This window comes from Peromyscus californicus, unplaced genomic scaffold, assembly GCF_007827085.1.
Source record: "Peromyscus californicus insignis strain IS unplaced genomic scaffold, ASM782708v3 Scaffold_1__1_contigs__length_55948999, whole genome shotgun sequence".
In the NCBI taxonomy this organism is placed as follows: domain Eukaryota; kingdom Metazoa; phylum Chordata; class Mammalia; order Rodentia; family Cricetidae; genus Peromyscus; species Peromyscus californicus.
In genome coordinates, this window is record NW_026294492.1 from 51,951,938 (window position 1) to 51,974,628 (window position 22,691).

The 22,691-nt window shown below is 45.0% G+C and overlaps 1 protein-coding gene and 1 pseudogene across 20 annotated transcripts in view; both read right to left on the reverse strand.

The window, feature by feature from the left end:
* LOC128115851 (zinc finger protein OZF-like) overlaps positions 1–22,691 on the reverse strand; it is a 58,145-nt gene that overhangs the window by 13,428 nt on the left and 22,026 nt on the right. For 12 of the 20 annotated variants that reach the window (XM_052746963.1, XM_052746962.1, XM_052746958.1 and 9 more), the window contains one exon: positions 5,809–5,883. In XM_052746963.1, the coding sequence (XP_052602923.1) occupies positions 5,809–5,883 (75 nt within the window). The other 8 variants (XR_008220300.1, XR_008220299.1, XM_052746967.1 and 5 more) reach the window with 5 other exon arrangements.
* LOC128116051 (TLE family member 5-like) lies at positions 16,950–22,542 on the reverse strand (annotated as a pseudogene).

Here is a 22,691-nt window from a genome sequence, read left to right on the forward strand (position 1 = left end):
AAGCCCAAATCTCTAGGATTAAAGGTGTGTGCTAGGGCTGAGCCACACCACAACTAGAAACAGATTTTTCCAGTAAATAATGAAATCTCGGGGTTCACAGTATGATCAAATATCCTGCAACAACATTCCCCTAACCCTACCTTAGAATTCAGCTTAATGATCATCTGTTTCATTCAAGGCACCTAGTAACTGAATACTCAAGAAAACAGAGATCCAGTTCATCTATAATATGCAGATATTTTGGTGTTCGTGCTGGGTACAACACTCATGTTAGAGACCACTGTCCAGTTGTGTGTATTTATACCATCTAGATAGTGTATAAATATTACTTTTTCTTGTAAATACTGTCTAGATATATTTAGAATTTTGATAAGCCAATCCTATGGCACATGATGGAATGTTGTATGATGAAACATTTCAATATTAGTTTTAAAGTTGCACAGTAGTATTTGAGAACACAAAACAACACTGGGCCCAGTATTTCAGCATCATCATAACATTAATATTTCAACCTTTTATATATTAATTAATTCTTTATTTATTCAATTATGAGACAAGGTGTCATGTATCTCATGATGGCCTCAAGCTCTCTCTGTGGTCAATGATGTCCACAAACATTTGAATGGATTTGGTTGGTTGATGTTGTGATATATATGTGTATATATATCACATACATATGACAAGTTCTCTTAGTGTAGTCCATACTGGCCTATAATTTGTCACCTCATTGTTTCAACCTCCTAAGTGCTGGCATTGTAGCTGTTGACCCAGTGTATGCTACACAAAGGACCAAATCAAAGGCTGGTACAATGCTAAGCCAACACTCGACCTACTGAGCTTCAAGCCTACCTTTGATGTTTTATGTAAAGTGTAGATTTTTGTGTTTAAAAAAAGGAAAGATGTATTTATGAAGAAGATACAGCCACCAAGTGTAAGTAAAGTGATTCCCTAGTTAAAGTCATGTCACACCACTGCTACCATAACCACTGTGAGCTGTCTTAAAAGTTATGCAGAGGAGAAGGTCACCAAAACCCACAGTTGATTAATAGCTGATTGATCAGTGTGGGAGGCATGGATATATAATGGATATCCAAGTGAGGGCTCCTCTGAGTCTGAACTCTTTACTTTGTAGGATCTAACTTTTTCCAGCTAATGTCAGAAGGGGATTAAATTACAAACAGATAGGCTGTGTCAAGAGAACTGATGGTGTGAGGGAAATCATATCTAGTGTCTGAAGAATATGTAGATAAACTGTGCTTCAAGGACTGAAGGTGTAGCTTATTTGGTGGAGTGCTTGTAGCATGAAACAAACACTGGATTCAATTACTAGTACTACATAAAACATCTGTGATGGTGCATGCCTATTATTTCAGCAACTGACAAATGGAAGCAGGAAGATTGACATGTCATCCTGGAATACATGAAGTTCTAGGTCAGCCTGGAAGACATTAGACCCACCTACCCATACAAACTGCAGATTGGAGGGGGAGACTAATTTTCTCCAAAATCAGTCCTGTTAGCCATCATATCATCACAACACATATATTCAGCTCCCACTGTTCAGTCATGGAGATCAGGATCTTTCTTTCTACTGGTAAATACAACGTCTGTCCTGCCACAATGACTCATCCTTGTAATTTCAACATTCCATAGGCTGAGGCTAAAGGATTTTGATTACCAGGTTTTCTTAGGATACATAGCAGAAAGGTTTTAAAAGAAAGGGGCTGGGTGTAATAGAGAGAGAACTTTGTGCATTTGTAGAATTCTGTTTTAAAAGTGATCTGCAATCCCAGTACTTGGAGGCTGAGGTGGGAAAACTAAATTCAAGATCAGGCTGGGCTAAGTGTGTAAAGTAGTTCCTGGCCAGCTTGGGCTACAAAGACAATTCAAAGTATATCTCTGAAAGATAAAGCCTCTTTTAAAAATAAAGCAGTGGGCCAGTGATTTGGACTAGCAGGCCAAGATAAAGTTATTTGTCATACCAATATAAGCCAAAGGACCTGAATTTGAACACTGGTATACATGCGAAAGTGGAAAGAAAGAACAACCTCAGGAAATTTGTCCTCAGACCCCACCACATATGTGCCCTAGTGCCTGTCACAATGCAGGAGGACTGTGTTTACTAGCAGGGAAAAGAGGGAGGTAGGTCAGTGCTGGAGGCTCTAGCAGCCCTCCTGCCTCAGGCTCCCAAATTACTGGTCCTAGATGCATGCATCAGGAGACTTCTGAATCAACATTATTTATTAAACAGTCACACAACACAGAAAACTCTCTGCTACAACATGGAAATTGCTCAAATCAATCAGTTCCTTGGACATTTTCAGGATTTCTCCAGAATGTCTATACAGTCCTGCTTCTGTCAGCTGCCACTTGACCTTTCTGAAAGGTAGCTCTTCCTGTCCCTGCACCTTAAGGTCTCCTTCCTTCTTCATAAGGTCTGTTGGGGCCAGTGAGCTCAGTACCCTGCTTATGCTTCAGTATAACCTGAATGAAGACAAACACACTTTCCACAGTTATATTCTCTGTGACAGAAGTGATATTGAGGCTGAGGGACAAAAGGTCAGTTAGGCAACCCAGGCTTCCTTATAGAAGCATGTAGTGTGGAAGGACCCCCTGGACCTTCAAGTAAAGGAGAGATGTCTAACAGCTAAGTAGTGCTGCTAGAGCAGAGAAGCCAATACAGCTCCACTGATTGAAATGGAAACCACTTGAGGAGGAGCAGGTGTGGGGAGGAGTGGGTAATGGGATCTAGAAAGCCAGCTAAGGTTCCAGGATGGATCCTGATCACACTGCCAGGGGCCACTCAGACAGACCCAGCTACATAACTATCTCCCATATTCAGAGGGTCTAATCCAGTCCCATACAGGTTCCACAGCTGTCAGTTCAATTTTTGTGAGTTCCTATGAGCTTGGTTCAGTTGTCTCTGTAGATTTCCTCATCCATGACCTCCCTCGATCATACAATCCCTCTTCTCTCTCTTGCCCTGGACTCCCAGAGCTTGGCCTGGTGCTTGGTTGTGGATTTCTGCATCTGCTTTCACCAGATACTGGATGAAGGCTCTGTGATGACAGTTAGGGTATTCACCAATCTGCTTACCAGGGTAGGTCAACTCAGGCACCCTCACCACTATTGCTAGTAGTCTAATTTGGGATCATACTTGTGGATTCCTGGGAATTTCCCTAGCACCAGGTTTTTTCCTTACTCCATAATGTCTCCCTGGACCCTAAGAGGAACATACAGATCACCTTGGGAAGGGGGAACAGAGGAGATCTCCATGAGTAAACTAGGGATGGGTGGGTAGTGGAGGGGAGAGGATGGGGATGAGAACCTGAGGGAATGGGATGGTCAAACTAGGGGAGGGACGGAATAAGAGAGCAATGAAAGTTTGTTCTGTTTCTTCAATTTTTATTAACATTTATTTTCCATGCATGTGTATGTGTGCCTGTGTACACATGTATCATAAAGTGGGTGTGTCAATCACAGGACAAAATGTGGGTCCCTGGGACTGAAATCAGATCATCAGGCTTAGCACCTTTACCTTATGAATAGGTTTATGTTTTCAGATTGGGTTTCATATAGTCCAGGCTGGCCTCAAAATCAGCTGTGTCTCTAAAGATGACCTTGAGTAGGATGTCTTTGTCTCCATCTCTACCTAAGATTAAAGATGTGCCTCACCAAACCATGCAGGGGTTCATTTTTATTTGTGTATTAAGGGTTATCTGTCTTCTGGGTTTTTACTTTACAAGGTATTCTGTGGCACATTTAACTATAAAGTAACAAACATGAAAAATTAAAATCAACTAGTGTCCAGATTTTTCTATTAAAAAAAAGAAAAGAAAAGTGAAAGGTTATAGTAAGATTATCCTTATTTACCTGAATCCAAAGTATGGCTGGTGGTTGGGATACAACTAGATCCTTGATGTAACTCCTGCTTAGCCCAAGCAAGGCTCAGTGGTTCATTTCTAGCATCCTTAAAACAAAAGACCCACCCAGCAGTATGTGGACTTAATCCCAGCACTTAGGAGGCTGAAACAAATGACATTGCTTCAAATTTCATGCAATTCTGGGCTGTCTGTATACATGGGGAATCCCAGGTCATCCTTGGCTACAGTATGAAACTCCGTCAAAAGATCCAAACTGAGCCTAATGGTGCATGCTTTAATCCCAGCACTTGGGATGCAGAGGCAGGTGGATCTCTGTGAGTTTGAGTCCAGCCTGGTCTACATAGTGAGTTTCAAGACAGCTGGAGCTACATAGTGACACTGTCTTGAAAACAAAAACCAAGAATTAAAACTAAGCAAAACCAAACAACAAAAAACAAAACAAAATATGGGCTAGGGACCTAGCTCAGTTTGTAGAGCGCTTGCTTAGCATGCTTGTGGCCCTGGGATTGATCCCCAGCAGGACTCCTGTAATCCCAGCCATCTAATTTCAGCTCTTGGCAGGTGGAAGCAGGGGGATCAAGAGTTACAGAGAAATTTAATCAAGTCTGTGCTCTGCCTTGTTTATTGTCAGTCTGCCTTGGGGCTCTCTCCTTCCCCCACTCCTGCTGTGGGGGCAGGCAAATAGGCAGAGGAACTATGGCTCCATATTACAGGCTTGGGAACAACAGACTGGGACATGTGATGCTGCTCTGAGTTTGACTGGAGTTGGGCATTGAGTGTAAACATCCAAAGTAAACTTTTTTAAGAAAGTTATTTTTATGCAACCCAACTGTGAGTTGCCAGAGTCCAGAACAGTAGCTGTCCACCTGAGCTGTCACTGGCTGTGGGCCCAGTTGACAACTGGAATTAGAGTCTAAAATCTCAAAGGCCTCAAGGCTTCCATCACTGAGGGAAACACAAGAGACATCACTGGGTCCACAGCTGTTTCCAGGAGGAACTGTGAGAACTGTAGGGCAATTGAGTCTGCTTGTTCCTGCTGAGTACCCAGAGACAATCCTCAGAAAGAAGCCTACCTGGGTCCAGATGGGCTTCATTCCCAGCCAAATGGCACTGGTGGTGACCTTGGAAAGTCTCCAGGCAGAGGACAAATTCCCCTTGTGTCTGGATGAGCTGACAGACCCAGTCACCATCAAATGTGCACACAACTTCAGTCAGTCCTGTATCAAGGACTTACGGGCAGATCTACAAGGCAAGCTCTACTGTCCTGTCCGTTGACAGCAATTCCAAGAGGGGAATTTCAGAAGCAATGCCCAGCTTAGAAGGATGGTTGGGATTACCCAGGAGCTCCATAGCAGGAAGAGCAAGAGCAAAAGCAAGAGGCAGGAGACCAGGCCCAGCGATGTGAAGCACAATCAAGTCTTGACCCACTTCTGTGAGGACTACTTACAACTACTGTGTGATCAGTGCATCTGCCTGCTCTAGAAGACTGACATCAGGTGACATCCATTGCTCAGGCTCCATATCATCACAGAGAAAAGCTTCAGGGCTTCATCAAACCCCTTAAGAGGCAAATGAAAGAGGTTTGTAAAGGCAATATGAAGGCCTAGAACTGACTTTACAGACTCCATCTTAGGGAAGGGCCACCATTTTAGACCGCCTGGTGACTGGGGGCTGTACTCAGTTCCAGGAAGAATCTCAGGAATGTGCGGTGACAATGAAACCGATACCCTAGAAGCAGCCAATTAGTTTCAAATAGGGTTTCTTTCCAAAAGTCTAACCCAATAGTTTCAAATGTGGTTTCACACCAAAAGTCTAGACCAATAGTTTCAAAAAAATCGCCCTGCCCCATATCCCTTCATCCAATCCCAAAATGCCAAGGCAAGTAATTCCCAGCTGGTGGTTTTCCCTTTAAAAACTCTCCTACCTGTGAGCCTGCTGCTGCTGCCACATTTCTCTCCATCTGCTGCATTGGAGCATAGGGTAGTGGTCGGGTTCGAACCTGAAAATAAAAAGACCCTTGTGTGACTGGTGGTCTCTGGGAGATTCGCGACATGGGCATAATATTTGGTGTGTTGGCTAGGAACCCTCATGACCCCACGGACTCCAGACCAGAGGGCCTCTGACCAGCTGGTAAGTGTCTGTTTGTCTGTCCTGTCTGTCTGTCTGTGTTTAGTTTCGTGCGCACCTAAGTCAGTGATTGTGGTCAGGAACGGTTAAGGGCAGGCACGCCAGAGAACCATGATCACAAGGGGCTGGAAGACATTCAATAGTGGGGACAGAGAGCCCCACATCTGTTTATCTGGATGGCATTTGGACGCACAAGTGGGTCGCTCCCACATGGCAGCAAGCCATCACTCCATTTAACACCCTGCTTTCAGTCTTGTTAGTGCAAGCTTTTCTCTTGTGCCTTTGGTCTCCTTGGTATCTGTTTCTCTGTATTTGTGTTTCTAACCATGACGAACACTATGGGACAGACGACTTCTTCTCTGGACTTAGTCTCAACTCATTAGCGCGATATAAACACAAGTGCTCATAATCTTTTGATTCTGATTTAAAAGTCTAAACTTGTCACCTATTGTAAGTCGAAATAGCTGGCACTCAATGTTGGCTGGCCCTGGCCCTTATTGGGGCAGTGGAGGAGACTGTCTTCAGACCATGAGTGGGGTACCCCAACCAAGTGCCCTACATAGTGGACTAGAGGGACCTGGTAGAGGACCCCCCTTCCTGGATTAAACCATTCTTGCCCCAACAGGTTAAAGTCCTGGCCGCTGCTGAGAAAGACTTAGCCACCAAGGCCCCTTCAGCTCCTAAGCCAGAGGTCCTTCAAGAAGGCAACACAGAGGAAGAGATCTTTCTGTCCCCCCTTCTGCCCCCAATCCTGGTACAGCCATCCCACTACCAGCCCTCCTGCAAGTCCAGCTGGCTCCTCCTCCTCTGGCTCCGAATGCTGCAGTCCCTGGGGCAAGAGAATGACCAGTTGTTGGGACCCACAGTTGTAGGAGAGATACCCCTGATCCTGGCACAACAGTCTTTTCTTAGGGTAGCAGGACCTCCCAACCAGGATGGGAATCAATCACACTACTTCTTGCCCTTTGCCACTAGTGATCTTTACAACTGGAGAGCCCAAAAAGCACCCTTCTCTGAAAATCCTAAGGAGCTGATTAGCCTCTTTGAGACAATTCTCTTCACCCACCTTCCCATGTGGGATGACTGTAGGCAGCTTTTGCAGGTCCTCTTCATGACAGAGGAGAGAGACTGGATACAGACCAAGGCCCTACTGGAGAGCCCACAGCTAACCAGACTCTCAAAGATGCGGCTTTCCCCCGATTTGCCCTGTGTGGGACTACAACAGGGCTGAAGCCTCCTGCTCTATCACCACACTCAGTTGGCAGGTCTCAAGGCAGCCACAAGGCGGCCTGCAAATTTGAGTAGGGTCTAAGATGTAAGACAGGGAGCAGATGAAAGCCCAGCAGCATTCCTGGAGTGCCTCCAGGAGGCCTTCAGAAGGTATACGCCTTATGATTCTGAGACCCAGGAAAATGCCACTGCAATGACCCTGGCTTTATTAACCAGTCAGCTCCAGATGTCAAGAGAAAGCTACAGAGGCTGGAACACCTCGAAGAAAAAAAGCATTAGGGATTTAGTAGAGGTGCTGAGAAAATGTATAATGGAAGGGATGGTGAAGAGGAAAAGAAAATCAAAAGTGAGCGACACAAGAATCGGCACCTCACTAGTGAGCTGCTGGCCGCTACTGCAGAACTGAAGAGCACCTCGGACGACGGCAGCGCCTGGCGGCTGGAGAGGAGGCAGGCTACAGAGCCGAGAGGTAACAAAGGCCCCAGCTGGGAAAAACACAATGCACACACTGTAAAGAGGAAGGGCACTGGGCCAAAGAATGCCCCCCAAAGGCAGCTAGGGGCAATACTATAGTCCTTAGCCAACAGGATATGGACAGTGATTAGGGGAGACAGGGTTTGGCCCCCTCCCCAAGCCCCAGGTTAACATTGGAGGGGAGACCAATTAACTTAATGGTGGACATGGGAGCTCAGAACTCTGCTACTGAGGGCTGATGGACCCATGAGAGACAAAGAGACTTGGCTTTAGGGTGCCACCAGAGTCAAACCTTATTCATGGACTACCCAAAGAACTGTGGACTTGGGAACGGGCCAGGTAAACCACTCATTCCTGTTAATTCCAGAATGCCCATACCCCTTGTTAGGCCATGATTTACTGACCAAAATGAAAGCCCAGATATATTTCTCTAATGAAAGAGCTAAATTGCTTAATAAAAAGGGAAAACCCATTCCTGTACTGGTGACCAGGAATTTGACTGAAGAGTACAGGCTGCATCAGGTAGCCACTGAGCCTGATACCCAGCTGGGGAAATGACTATGGGAGTTCCCATCGGCCTGGGCCGAAACAGCGGGAATGGGGCTGGCAATGCATTGCCCCCAACCCCCCAACTATGTGGAAATAAAGTCGGGGGCAGACCCAGTCAAGGTCCATCAGTACCCCATTCCCCTAGAGACCAAGAAGGGCATCACACCACACATCAGGAGGCTACTGAACTTCAGTGTCCTCGGGCCTGTGCAGTCGGCCTGGAACACACCCCTGTTGCCCATCAAGAAGCCTCATACCAATGATTACAGACCAGTCCAGGACTTGTGGGAGGTTAGCAAGAGGGTGATTGACACATACCCCCACAGTGCCTAACCCGTGCAGCCTACTCAGGTCACTGCCCCCCAAACCAGCAATGGTATGCTGTCCTGGACCTAAAAGATGCCTTTTTCAATCTGCCTCTGGCCCCCTAAAGCCAACAGTATTTCACCTTTGAATGGCATGACCCAGAGGTCGGGATCAGTGGCCAGTTGACATGGACCAGACTACCACAAGGATTCAAGAAATCCCCTACCATCTTTGATGAGGCTCTGCATGAGGACCTGGGTGAGTACTGGGCACAGAACCCAGAAATCAGTCTGTTACAGTATGTTGATGACTTACTGATTGCAGCTGCAGATCAAGAAACCTGTCTGACCAGGACTGAGGAGCAACTGCAGACACCTCTGGGACACCTAGGCTACCGTGCCTCAGCCAAGAAAGCCCAAATCTGCAAGCAGCAGGTAACATACCCGGGGTATGTCTTGAAGGAAGGGCAGTGGTGGCTCTCGGACGTGCGGAAGGAAACAGTACTTCAGATCCCAACACCTACCATTGCCAGGCAGGTGAGAGAGTTCTTAGGCCCAGCAGGTTTCTGTCGCCTGTGGATCCCAGGTTTTGCAGAACTGGTCAACCCCTTACATGAGGTCACCAAAGAAGGGAGAGATTTTACCTGAACTAAGGACCACCAGTTGGCCTTTGACAAACTCAAAAAAAGCCTGCTCTTGGCTCCAGCACTGGGCCTGCCAGGCATGACCAAACCATTCCATCTATATGTAGATGAAAGCAAAGGGACAGCCAAGGGAGTCCTAACCAAACACTTGGCCCCTGGCAACAGCCTATAGCCTATCTGTCAAAGAAACTGGATCCTGTGGCAGCCGGATGGCTACCCTGCCTCCACATAATAGTGACCGTGGCCCAACTGATCAAGGATGCTGACAAGCTGATCTTGGGACAAAGTCTCACCATAATCAACACCCCATGCTCTTGAGGGAGTTCCCAAGCAAGACCCCTCCCCGACTGATAGCTGAGTAATGCCCGAATGACTCATTATCAGGCTTTTTTGCTTAACCCCACCAGAATAACTTTCCAGGTGCCCTCAACTCTGAATCCAGCTACTCTACTGTCTGATCCTGACCTGGAAGCACCGCTGCACAACTGATCCAGGATCCTGGCCCAGGCACATAGCGTAAGGCCAGACTTACAGGACACCCCATTGCCCAAGCAGAAGTGGCCTGGAATTGATGACAGCAGCTCCGTACAAGATGTCTGGAGGTATTGGGGGCGGCAGTCACCACTGCAGAGGAAGTGATATGGGTGGAGCCGATGCTAACTGGGATGTCTGCCCAGTGGGCAGAGCTGATAGCCCTAACTAAGGCATTAGAACTGGGGCAAGGGTGGAGGGTTAATGTCTACACTGACAGTCAGTACACTCTTGCCACAGCACATGTCCCTGGGGCAATATACAAAGAAAGGGGACTACTAACTGTGGAAGGAAAAACTATCAAAAATAAAGACAAGATCCTGGCCCTCCTAAAAGCCCTATGGTTACCCAAGACACTGGCTATCATCCATTGCCTGGGGCACCAGAAAGGGGATGGACCTATCCCCAGGGGCAACAATCTGGCTGACAAAACCACCTGGCAGGTGGCACTCCAGACTGATACAGTCTTTGCATGTGTACTGGTGGACCCAGAGGCACCCAATCTACCCAAACATCCTGGGTATACTAAGGAAGACCTTACCTGGATCAAGACCCTCCCTATGACTCTGTCTAGACGGGTGGTGGAGGACTGCAGACAGTAAAATCATCCTGCCTGACCATCTGGGAGAGTCTGCTCAAGATCCACCAATCCTCTCATAAGGGAACACAGAAAGTGCAGGACTCGGTTAGACAGTTGGGAATAAAAATCAGAGATGCACAACAAAAAATTGTAAATATGGTCACCAACTTCAAGGCTTGCCATCTCACCAATGCAGTGACCAACCCCCAAAATCCAGGAACTAGGGTGCTGAGAGTTAGCAAATCGGCCTTCCATTGTGACAGTAAAAGAAGCTGAGGCTCACTGCATGTTTATGTCTGCAACAAGGATGTTTCCACTTAAGAGCTCCAGCTCCTCATGCTCTGCAAAGCTCAACATTGCAACTAAGACATTCAGAGGTTCCGCTTTCACCTAGGAGTTTCAGGGACCTCGGGGGACCAAACAGTTTGGCACTAAATGTGAAGTCTGGCCACAGGTTCCCATCAACACACCTAACTCCAGCAAACCTCATACAGGCTCCCGCCACTCCTCTTCTTGTGGGGACAGCTATCCTTGCTCACCATTTCTTAGATTAGAGCTCACTCAGCTCTCCTCACAGCTCCCTGCAACAGATCACAGGTAAACACACAAGAACACCAGAACCTTCCTCAGCCCCTGGACCTCCAAGCTTGCTGCATAGCAGACCAGAAGTGCCCTCCCCCACTCTGGATGTTGGGTCTGCCTAGCAGGTCTAACTGGAGGTCCTGGTTGGCTAGTGAGGTCTGAATGATAGGAACAGTTCTCTTAGGGACAGAGTGCTGCCACCCCAGACATGGAATTATCCCAGATCTGCAGAGATTGGCATTGCAGTAAAACTTGTGTCTGAGCTCAAAAAACGTGGCCCTACAGTCTTCCTGCACTCAGAAGGCACTTCCCTTTACTCTTACTAGGCACTGTGCATACACAGACCATTTTTCAGTGTGCAGTGGAACAATCCTCCTGCCTCAGGGTTGAAAGGATACCCAACTTATCCAGGTCAAATTTAAAACACCTAATTGATATTCATCAGGCATCAGCAATTTCAATATGGCACACCTAGGATTAAACACATCTCTCTCAGCTGCACATTGGTAGTCAAAACAATAACACTTTACCAGCCTTCTGTAGTAGCACTGGCCTATCTTGCCAGCATTTGGAAGGTTGAGGCAGGGAATCAAAAGGTTAAACAAGCTTGGTCTATGACATCAAACACCAATAATTAGAGTTACAAAAGGGAAGGTAATCAGGGTGAGGACATAGGATGAGACATAAAACACAAACATGAACTAAGCAAGTTCATTAAGATCTACAGGTCCTATATGCTAACTGTAGGTATAGAATGGGACAGTCCAGCAGAAAGATAAATTAGCAATGTTGGCAAGAAGAACACAGGATACCTCAGGCTGAGCTCATAGTGACCATGAGACTAATAACAACAGATTCTCAGGCTGAAGAGTCAAGGGAACTTGACTCAATCAAGATGCTCCCTCTAGTACCTGACCAGACCTTGCCACATCTGCCTTAGGCAGGACACAAAAATAGCGTTCCTTTGCTGATTTCATCAGGGCCTCTGAGGAAGCCTTCAATACACCTGGCTCTCAAAAGTCCCAACTCCAACCTAAACAAACAAACAAAACACACATAAAATGGAAGCAAAAGGAGTAATGCACAGAAAGATAGGGCTTAGAAAGACTAGTAAAGATTAGAGATGAAAGCCACATAATAAGGAATAAGAAAATATTAATGACACCAAAAGTTGATTTTTAAAAACCATAATTGAGCCAGGCGGTGGTGGCACATGCCTTTAATCCCAGCACTCGGGAGGCAGAGGCAGGCAGATCTCCGTGAGTTCGAGGCCAGCCTGGTCTCCAAAGCGAGTTCCAGGAAAGGCACAAAGCTACACAGAGAAACCCTGTCTTGAAAAACTTAAAAAAAAAAAAAAAAAAAAAAAAAAAAACATGATTGACACACCTTTAGCTACATTACTGTTTAGAAGAAGGCGGACTCAAATTGCTAATTTCCCACATGAATTTCTAGCTGAGAGTGGTGGTGCACACCTGGAATCCCACCACATGGAAGGTTGAGGCAGGAACAACACAAGTTTAAGGTCTGGCACGGCTAAACATTGAGTTGACAAAATATTTCGGCAACTTAAACAGTCCCTGCCTCAAAATAACTTTTTTTATTAAGACTCAGTAGACACAGACTCTGCCAGCTCTGATTGGACCAAGAGCCAATCACCCCAGCCCCTTGGCTTTAGGCCCAGAGGCACAACCCATGCTCCCATACCCCCACAAATTGCAGCCCCATTCGCAGGCCAGCAGGCAGGCTTCCTGCAGGCAGGCCTGACCACCACCACTCCTCATTGGACCCTGTAACCTACAAGCCCCACTCCACCCTCCAACCCCACCCATCCTGCGAGACCACAACTGCTCCCTGAGACACAGACTCTGCCAGCTCCGATTGGACCATGAGGTGAGTCTTTGTTCTTTTAGCCAATCACCCCAGCCTCTAAGCTGTAGGCCCAGGGGCACAACATACCCCCACCCATTGCAGCCCCAGGTACAGGCCAGCAGGCAGGCCTGACTACCACCCCCGCACTTACAAGCTTCACTCCACCCCTCAAACCCACCCACCCTCCAAGACTACAACTGCTCCCTGAGATACAGACTCCACCAGCTCCAATTAGACCGAGAGCTCCGATTGGACGATGAGTGCTGATTGGACCAAGAGTGGCTCCCTGAGACATGGACATCATTTGCACCAATTGGAGGGAGAGATGGAGAGGCGCCAGTGCGAGAATACACTCAACAATATAAAGAGCAATATGGCACCATCAGAACCTAGTGGTTCTACATCAGCAAGACCTGAACACCCAACATAGAAGAAGAAAATAACCTTAAAAGTGACTTTAAGAAGAGGATAGAAGCCTTTAAAGAGGAAATGAAAAATTCCCTTAAAGAAATCGAGGAAAAGACAAACAAAAAAATTGAAAGTAATCAATAAATCCCTTAAAGAAACCTAAGAAAACCAAGAAAAAAATCAAATAGGTGAAGGAAACAGTTCAAGACTTGAAAACTGAAATAGAGTCAATAAAGGAGACACAAACCGAGGGAATGCTGGAAATAGAAAACCTGATCAAAGAAAATGTTAAAATCAATAAAGTCACAACACAAAATGTCCAGGAAATCTAGGACACCATGAAAAGACCAAAGCTAAGAATAAGAGGGATAGAACATTGATGCAAAAATACTCAATAAAATACTGGCAAACGGAATCCAAGAACACATAAAAAAAAATCATCCATCATGATCAGGTAGGCTTCATCCCAGAGATACAGGAATGGTTCAACATATGAAAATCTGTCAATACAATCCATCATGTACAAAAAATGAAAGAAAAAAACCACATGATCATCTCATTAGATGCTGAAAAAGCCTTTGACAAAATCCAACACCCCTTCATGACAAAGGTCTTGGAGAGATCAGGAATACAAGGAACATACCTTAACATAATAAAGGCAATTTACAGCAAGCCAACAGTCAACATCAAATTAAATGGAGAGAAACTCAAAGGGATTTCACTAAAATCAGGAACAAGACAAGACTTGTTCCTACTCAATACACACACACACACACACACACACACACACACACACACACACACACACACACACAATGGAGTATTACTCAGCTGTAAAAAACAATGATATCATGAAATTTGCAGGCAAATGGGTAGAACTAGAAAATATTATCCTGAGTGAGGTAACCCAGACTCAGACAGACAAACATGATATGTACTCACTCATAAGTGGATACTAGATGTAAAGCAAAGGATAACTAGCAATAGTGGTGAGAGTGTCTGAACTGGCCTACCCTGTTAAGCAGACTGATGAATACCCTGTCATCATAGAGCCTTCATCTCGTAACTGATGGGAGCAGATACAAAGACCCACAACCAAGCACCAGGTCGAGCTCCAGGAGTCCAGTTGAAGAAAGGGAAAAGATTATATGAGCAAGGGAAGGGGGGGTCAAGATCATGATGGAAAATCTATAGAGACAACTGAACCAAGCTCATAGGAACTCACAAACATTGAACTGACAACTGTGGAACCTGCATGGGACTAGACTAGACCCTCTGCATATGGGAGACAGTTATGTAGCTGGGTCTGTCTGAGTGGCCCCTGGCAGTGTGATCAGGATCCATCCTGGAACTTTAGCTGGTTTTCTGGATCCCATTACCTATGGTAAGACACTTTGCTTACCCTGGGGCTTGGTCCTGCCTCAACTGAATAGAATAGGCTTTGCTGTCCTTCCATGGGCAAACATCCTTTTGAAAAAGGGGAGGAGGGAGGGGGTAGGCAGAGGTGGGGAAGCGGGAGGAGGCATGAGAGGACGATCTGTGGTTGGTATGTAAAATGAATTTTAAAAATTAAATAAAAAAAAAAACTTCCCACAAAAGAAGAAAAAAAAGATTCAGTAGACATGCTGTGGGATGGTCTGTATGTCAAGTGTGTTGCTGATTGGTCAATAAATAAATCACTGATTGGCCAGTGGCCAGGCAGGAAGTATAGGCGGGACAAGGAGGAGAATAAAGCTGGGAAGTGGAAGGCTGAGTCAGAGAGACACAGCCAGCCGCCACGATGACAAACAGCATGTGAAGACGCCGGTAAGCCACGAGCCACATGGCAAGGTATAGATTTATAGAAATTGATTAATTTAAGCTGTAAGAATAGTTAGCAAGAAGCCTGCCACGGCCATACAGTTTGTAAGCAATATAAGTCTCTGTGTTTACTTGGTCAGGTCTGAGCGGCTGTGGGACTGGCAAGTGAGAGAGATTTGTCCTGACTGTGGACCAGGCAGGAAAACTCTAGCTACAGACAGATGCTGGCCAAGCATGAGAGGGGCTCTAGAATGAGTACCCAGTGTTCTCTACCTCCAAAATGACAACAGAGCAACTACAACCAATATACTGAAATGGGTGGGTTAGAAGGGCGTGCTATGACAGGAACCAGCTGGTTGGCTCAGTGAGTACAGACACTTGCAACCAAGTCTGAGGGCCTGAGGTCAATGCCCAGGAGAGAACCCACGCCTCCAACCTGTCCTCTGACCTTCACACGTGCTGTGGCATGTGTGTTCACTCACATCTCAAAGGTCCTTCAAATTCAGAATTTTTAAAAAGAAAACTAAAAACAAGAAAAACAAAAATGTATTAAAACTAAAAAAAAAAAAAAAAAAAAAATCCAGCAAAATAGCTAGCTACGTGTTGGTCCAACCATTGACCAGAACAGCACTCTTTTTGCCACACTGCCTGGATGGCGACAGGAAGCAAAGCATTCACAGGTAACTTCCAACCACGTTAGCATGTTATCTCTGCACAGCTTCCTCAGGGAAAAACAGGAAAAAATGAAGAGGTTTTTGAGGAATTCTTATCTCCAGCTCACTTTCTTTCAGATTAAACAATTAACTCTTCTGCATTGGGGAAAAAAAAAAGGAAAAACAAAGAATAAAAGGCAGAAAGCAAAGAAATTTGTAATAAAATGAGAAAGAATCATGAAAAACAGAGGTCTGACAAATCAAACCCTCGGCAGGAGACACCATGGTCTGTCTCTGTGGTGTGGACGTTGTCTCAGGCCTGCTCAGGCAGTGCTTACACAGCATCCAGACTGAGTCTCCTCTACTGCCATCAGCTCATTCCTGAGCTCCTTGTGGGCACTTCTCACCTCCAAGAATATGGGACCTCAACAGTAGGTTGTTCAACACACATCTTGGTAGTGGCTTTCCCCCACAGACTAAGGTGCTGGATGTCATGTGTGAGTCCTACACACTTGTTGGGGTCCACAGAGGTTTCCTAGTGAGATCTGAGCTTGCTTTGCACAGCAGGGCTGCATAAGGGGATGGATTGACTACATGCATGGTTACCAAGTGTTTGGAAGGATCTGCACTTGGCTGTGCTAGGGGGAGGTCTTTTGCTCATCCTGTTCAGAGCACTGGCTGTTCATGCAGAGAATCAAATTTCAATTCCTGGAATTTACATGGTAGCTGAAAAACATGTAAAATCTGTAACTGCTGTCCCAGAGGACCTGACACCCTCTTCTAGCTTCTTCAGGGGACTGCATGTATGTGGTGCACACATATACATGTAGGAAAAATATCCTTCCACATAAATAAAATTTAAGATCTTAAGAAAAGAAACATAAGATCACTTCTGGATCCATGGTGCAGAGACACACATCCCATTACATCATAAGCCCTGCCTAATCTACAGAAGGAATGCTAGGCCAGCCTGTCCCACTTTTAAAATACTTGGTTACTGTGTTTCTGTGAAGTAAGGGGACATGTGCATACCATGGTGCTTGAGGATCTCAAAAGACAACTTTGTAGAGTCCCTCCTTACAGGTATTTTTTTTAACCCTTTCATGTTTTTATTTTGAAGGCACAGCTAGACCCCACCCTCAGTACAGCAATCTCCCTGCTCACAGGGAGCCCAAGACGACTCACCAAAGCTAACTATATACAGACACTCGTGGGGCACTTTTGAACTTTATCTTTTTTCTTTCTTTAAATCCCCTTTCTTAGAAGACAAGCTATAGAATACGAGACAAAAAAGGAATAATAAACAAACCAACTTCAGATCCCTCACGTTTATTCAGGACAGGGAAGAAGGGAAGTCTGTGTGCGCCCACAACCACTGCAGTCCCCGAGCCTTCGCACAGCTTCCTCTGTCCCTTTTGTGGGCAAGGGAACCGGGCTGGGTGAGCTGGGGGTGGGGGTAGGTCTGGACCTAGCAGGTGTGCAGCGTGGGAAACAGAGAAGGGGGACGGGGACGACTCGGGGTGCACAGGGCGGAAAGGGACAGCTAGCGTTGCATCGTGTACATTCTGGGCCAAGATTGGTGGCTGTGGCCCGGGTAAATGTTGCAGGTGGGGGACTTCTTCCTGCTCCCTGTAGCCTGGGGTGTCCCTCTGGGGTCCCCTAGGCCCACGGTGCACAGCAAGAAGGCTGGAACGAGGATTGGGGGTGGAAGCTTGGGTAGTGACCGAGCTATGTGGCCCTCAGAACACTGAGTCCTTTCTGTGCCTGTCTCCCTTCCCCCTCCCCCTCCCTAGGAGCTAATACGACTTCTCGCCATCATAATTCTGGTGGGTGTCCCCATCGTGTCCATTCTTGTCCTCCTTATAGAGGTGGGTCTGAGAGCTCAGTGCCGAGTGACAGCAGGCTCGAGTAGCTGCAGCGATAGCGGCAGCTGCAGCGGCAGCGGCAGCGATAGCAACAGCAGCAGTGGCCGCGGCAGCTGGGACAGATGGTGAGCTTGGAGCTCCTGTCCCATAACAGGCGCAGTGACCTGCTTGGCTCTCTCAGTGGTTCCCAGGACCTGCTGATGATGCTCCTGTGACAATAAGGCAGAACCTGGGCACAGATTCCATTCAGCTTCTTCACAATTTCAGCCTGTTTACGCAGTCGGTATTCAATCCCTATGACATCGCGTAATACATGACGTAATGCCGCTGCATTTGATTTCTCGCTGGCCGACGTCTTTGATGCTCCGCAACTCGGGGATGCCGAGTGGCTGTGCTTTGTTCCCGATCGGCAGCTCCCCGCTTACAGCTTTTATTTATTTATTCTATTTTTTTATTAAGATAATTTTTTCATTCATTTTACACACCAGTCAAAGATCCCCCTCTTCCCTCTTCTTGCTCCTCCCCCCAGCCTCCCCCTCCCAAACCCCTTTGGGGGTTGAATACAGGTGGTCATGTGCCTTCTATGGCGTACCTCTCCCATACAAGCTAGTAAACACATAAATATCATTTAAAAATTAAAAAGTATCTATAGTCTCAAAAGGAAAGCTGTTCATTCCCTCAAACTTGGCAAAGGTATGCTGCACACTCTTCCACCCCTACCTTACAATTCAGTTTGCTGATCATCTGTCTCAATGAAGGTACCCAATTCCTCAAGCCCACAGAAATTCAGTTTATCTGTAACATGTAGCAATATCAGTGGTAGTGTGGAGTCGACCACACGTATTAAAGACCACAGTCTAGTTGTATGTATTTATGTCATCATATATAGTAAAAATGTTGTACCCCTGACCTACATCTCCGGTACCCTTGTTCCCATACCACAGCTGCCCTGAAACCCAAAATACCTAAAGACCCAACAAAGAAAGAAAATAACAGACCTTTCCCCTTATGAACATACATGTAAAACTTGTCAACAAAATATCCACAAACCAAATCCAAGAACACATCAAAAAGAATATCCACCGCATTCAAGCAGGCTTCATCCAAGACATGTAGGAATGAGTCAAGATACAAAAAAATCAAGAAATGTAATCCACCATATAAACAATCAGAAAGAAAGAAAAAAAAACCTATATCATCACCTCATTAGATGTAAAAAAGGCCTTTGACAAAATCCAACACCCATTCATGATAGAAGTTCTGCAGAGATAAGGGATACAAGGAATATACCTAATTAGAAAAAAAGCAATTTCCAGCAAGCCTATAGCCAACATCAAATTAAATGGAGACACTCAACGTTATTCACCTAAAATCAGGAACACAACAAGACCTCTAATCTCACCATGTCTATTCAATACAGAACCAGAAGTCTTAGCTAGAGCAATACGACAACTGAAGGAGATCTAGGGGATAAAATTGGAAAGAAAGAAATCAAATCATTTTTCTTTGCAGATGATGTGATAGGATACGTAAGTGACTCAAAAAATTCCACAAAGGAATTCCTATGCTGAAAAATACTTTCAGTTAAGTAGCTGGATACACAATTATCTCAGAAAAATTAGCATCTCTCCTATGTATAAATGACAAAAGAAATGAGAAGGAAAGCAGAGAAATAATACCTTTCAAAATAGCCTCAAATTATATGAAGTATCTTATGGTAACTAAGCAAGTGAAAGACTTATATAATAAAAACTCAAGTCTCTGTAGAAAGAAATTGAACAAATGAGAAATTAGAAAGATCTCCCATGCCCATGAATCGGTAGGACTAACACAGTAAAAATGACAATCCTACCAAAAGCAATCTACAGATTCATTGCAACCCCCATCAAAATACCAACACAATTCTTTACATACCATGTAAGGACAGTTCTCAACTTGAAATAGAAAACGAACAACCCAGAATAGGTAATGTAATTCTGAACAATAAAAGAACTCCTGAAGATCTCACCATTCTAGATTAGATGTTGTACTACAGGGTTATAGTAATAAAAACCACATGGTATTGTCATAAAAAGACATATTTATCAATGGAATAGAACTGAAGATCCAGACGTGAACCCACACACCTATAGACAACCTGTTTTTGATAAGCCAGAAATAGGAACTGGAAAAAAGACAGCTTCTTCAACAAATGGTGCTGGTCAAACTGGATGTCTGCATGCAGAAGAATGCAAATATTCTCATCATCCTGCACAGAACTCAAGTCCACATTTGTAAGAGACTGTATGACCATGCCCTGTGTAAACTGTTAGCTGCTGAGTGCTGTATACTGACACACAAGCCACAACCAAATGCCCTGTGTCTCAGCCCTCTCACCTGACTCAAGTGGGCCAAGCAGGTTTGCACTTACTAACATGAGAATTTCCCACTTGGAAATTCCACTGGCTCAAGCTAACCTCCACAAATTGTACACCTATCATTTTGGTTTTCCTTCATTCATATGTATCAATTAACAAATACAGGAAAAGTACACAGAAAGGCACTCACCCTGACCTATCAGATCCTTCTTTATAATAGACACCTGCAGCTCAATGACTTAAATCTCTAATCGAGCTATTGCCTATTAAGTTCAATCCACATGAGTCTATTTAATGGGTAATAGGGATTTATTAAAATATAAATTGAGGAAAAACACTCACGAATGCAGAACAGAGTAGAGAGATGAAGTTGTCCTCTGATCGGACCTGGAGTGAATCCACCTCGCAGGCAGGAGCAAGGAGAAGGGTCATGTGACCTTTCTCCCTTCCTTTATAAGAGGTCTTGAACAATATCAGGAAGCACCATCTCCTTCGGGCACTATAGCCCAAGGCAGAGCAAATACCACTACAATTATCTAGACTATTTCCTGTGCAAGTGTACACAATAAACTATTCCTTCTAGTCTGGTCTCAATAGAGAAGCCATTATCCACACACAAATCCTTTTCCTGTTAGTGCAATGGACAGCCCACTCTGTGACTCAAATGGGTACTTTTAGAAGTGTGTGTTTGACAAATCTTTAATCAAGAATTAAGGAGGTTGAGTCAGGAGGACAGCAGGGTCAATGCCCTGGGGGTCTGACCACTGAGATCAAGGCAAAGAAAATTCACATAACAAACTTTGTCTCAAAATATTTTTCTAAAAGCTTGAAAGTGCAACTGTTCAGGAATTAAAATGCCTTCCCAGTGAGATACCATGCCACACACTTAGAGATTAATTCAGAAAAATCTCTTCAGTAATGACAATTCTCCAACTCTGGCTGACACTCCAAGAGCAGCTGGCCAAGAACAGATTTGCTTACATATGTACACCATAGTCTTATACATTTCACATATGCTGTCAACCTGAAGCAATGCTGCTTACTGCCCTCCTATCATGGCTTGTGCAGCTTGCTTCCTCATAGAACTCAGGGCCACCTGCAGAGTGGCCCCACCCACAGTGGGATGGGCCCTATTACATTAATCATTAAGCAAGAAAATAAACTATAGGTTTACCTACAGGCCAGTCTGATTCTAGGTTGTATCAAGCTGACCAAATCTAACCAGCATACCTACTGAGTAAACGGCAGATTTTTTTGTTGTTGTTGTTGGTTGGAGTGGGGTGGGAGGGACTGGTTTTTCAAGACGAGGTTTCTCTGTGTGTAGCTCTGGATCCTGGAACTCCCTTTGTAGACCAGGCTAGCCTCAAAATCACAGACATCCTCCTGCCTCTTCTTCCCAAGTGCTCAGATTAAAGGAGTACAATACCAGCACACTGTTTTTTTTGTTTGTTTGTTTTGGTTTTGGTTTAAGAAAAATTATTAAGCAAACCCCAACTCTCTTAACACTCGATTTTCAGTGTATGCTTGTGTGGGCACACACAAAGTTTTTGTTGTTGTTGTTGTTGGTTTTGGTTTTTTGAGACAGGGTTTCTCTGTGTAGCTTTGGCGCCTGTCCTGGATCTCGCTCTGCGGAGGAGGGGGGGGGTGTAATAAAGGTGTGCACCACCACCACTCAGCTACAAAGTTTTGAAAATCTGTCAAGTTTAGGACTGGAGAGATCATTCAGCAGGTAAGACCAATTATCGCTCTTGTAGAAGTTCTGGGTTTGATTCCCAGCACTAACATGGTGGGTGGCACACAGTCATCCACAGATGCTGTTGCAGGGGATCTGGTACCTCCTTCTGTCTTATATGGCCACCAAATACACATGTGGTGAACATACTGTACATGGAAGCAAAACATTCATATGTATGAAATAAAATAAATGTAGAAAAATTAAAAGCACATAACTTCCTATCTCTTATACATCACAAATGATCCAGAAATACATAGAAAATGATCCAGAAATACATAGAAATGTGACAAAGGTCTGTAGCCAAAACTATACCTTTCTGATTGAAGAAATCAAAAAACTTGATTAAAGGAGAGAAATCCCATTATGTAGACAGGAAGCCTCAATATTATTTCACTACAGATTCTGAGCTATAGATTCAGCAACAGTCCAATAAAAAGTCTAACAATTTTTGTTATCACTAACAGAAAATTGATGAGAAAGGCCATAAGAAATAAAATAATTAATACAGGATTGAGAAAATAACAAACACAGTGATACCAGCTGATCTCAAAATTTCTCATACACCTGCAATAAAGACTGTACTGTCTGGGAAAGAACAAAGAGATCGACAGAACCTAAGAGAAAACGTAGAAATAACACAATATAGAGTCAATTATGATACATGAGGCCAGGAAACCCAGTAAATCTGGCATTACTGGACCACCCTGACATCTACATGCAAATGAGTTAGTGACAGAATTTACGCCCTGCGCAGAATTAACTGCAGACGGCTTCTACACCTGAATGTTCAGTGCCAAGTGCAGAAGACAATAGAGAAACCAGGGCTCTGCGAGAAAGCAAATATGCTTCCATGGCGACAATGAAAGCGTCGCATGCACTCCCTGCAGTCGTCAGCAACAACGATTTCCACACTTGGCCCCTGCTCCATTGGAGCAGCCGATAGTGTCATCATTCAGAGTATGCAGGTTCCCAGAGTGCCCCTGTAGTGGCAGGAACAGCGGATTTCACCGGACTTCAGAGGGACCTAGACGGACAACGGAGGATCCCAGGGAACATCACGTGACCTTGCAAGAATAGAGGGATTTAACAAGACACTAA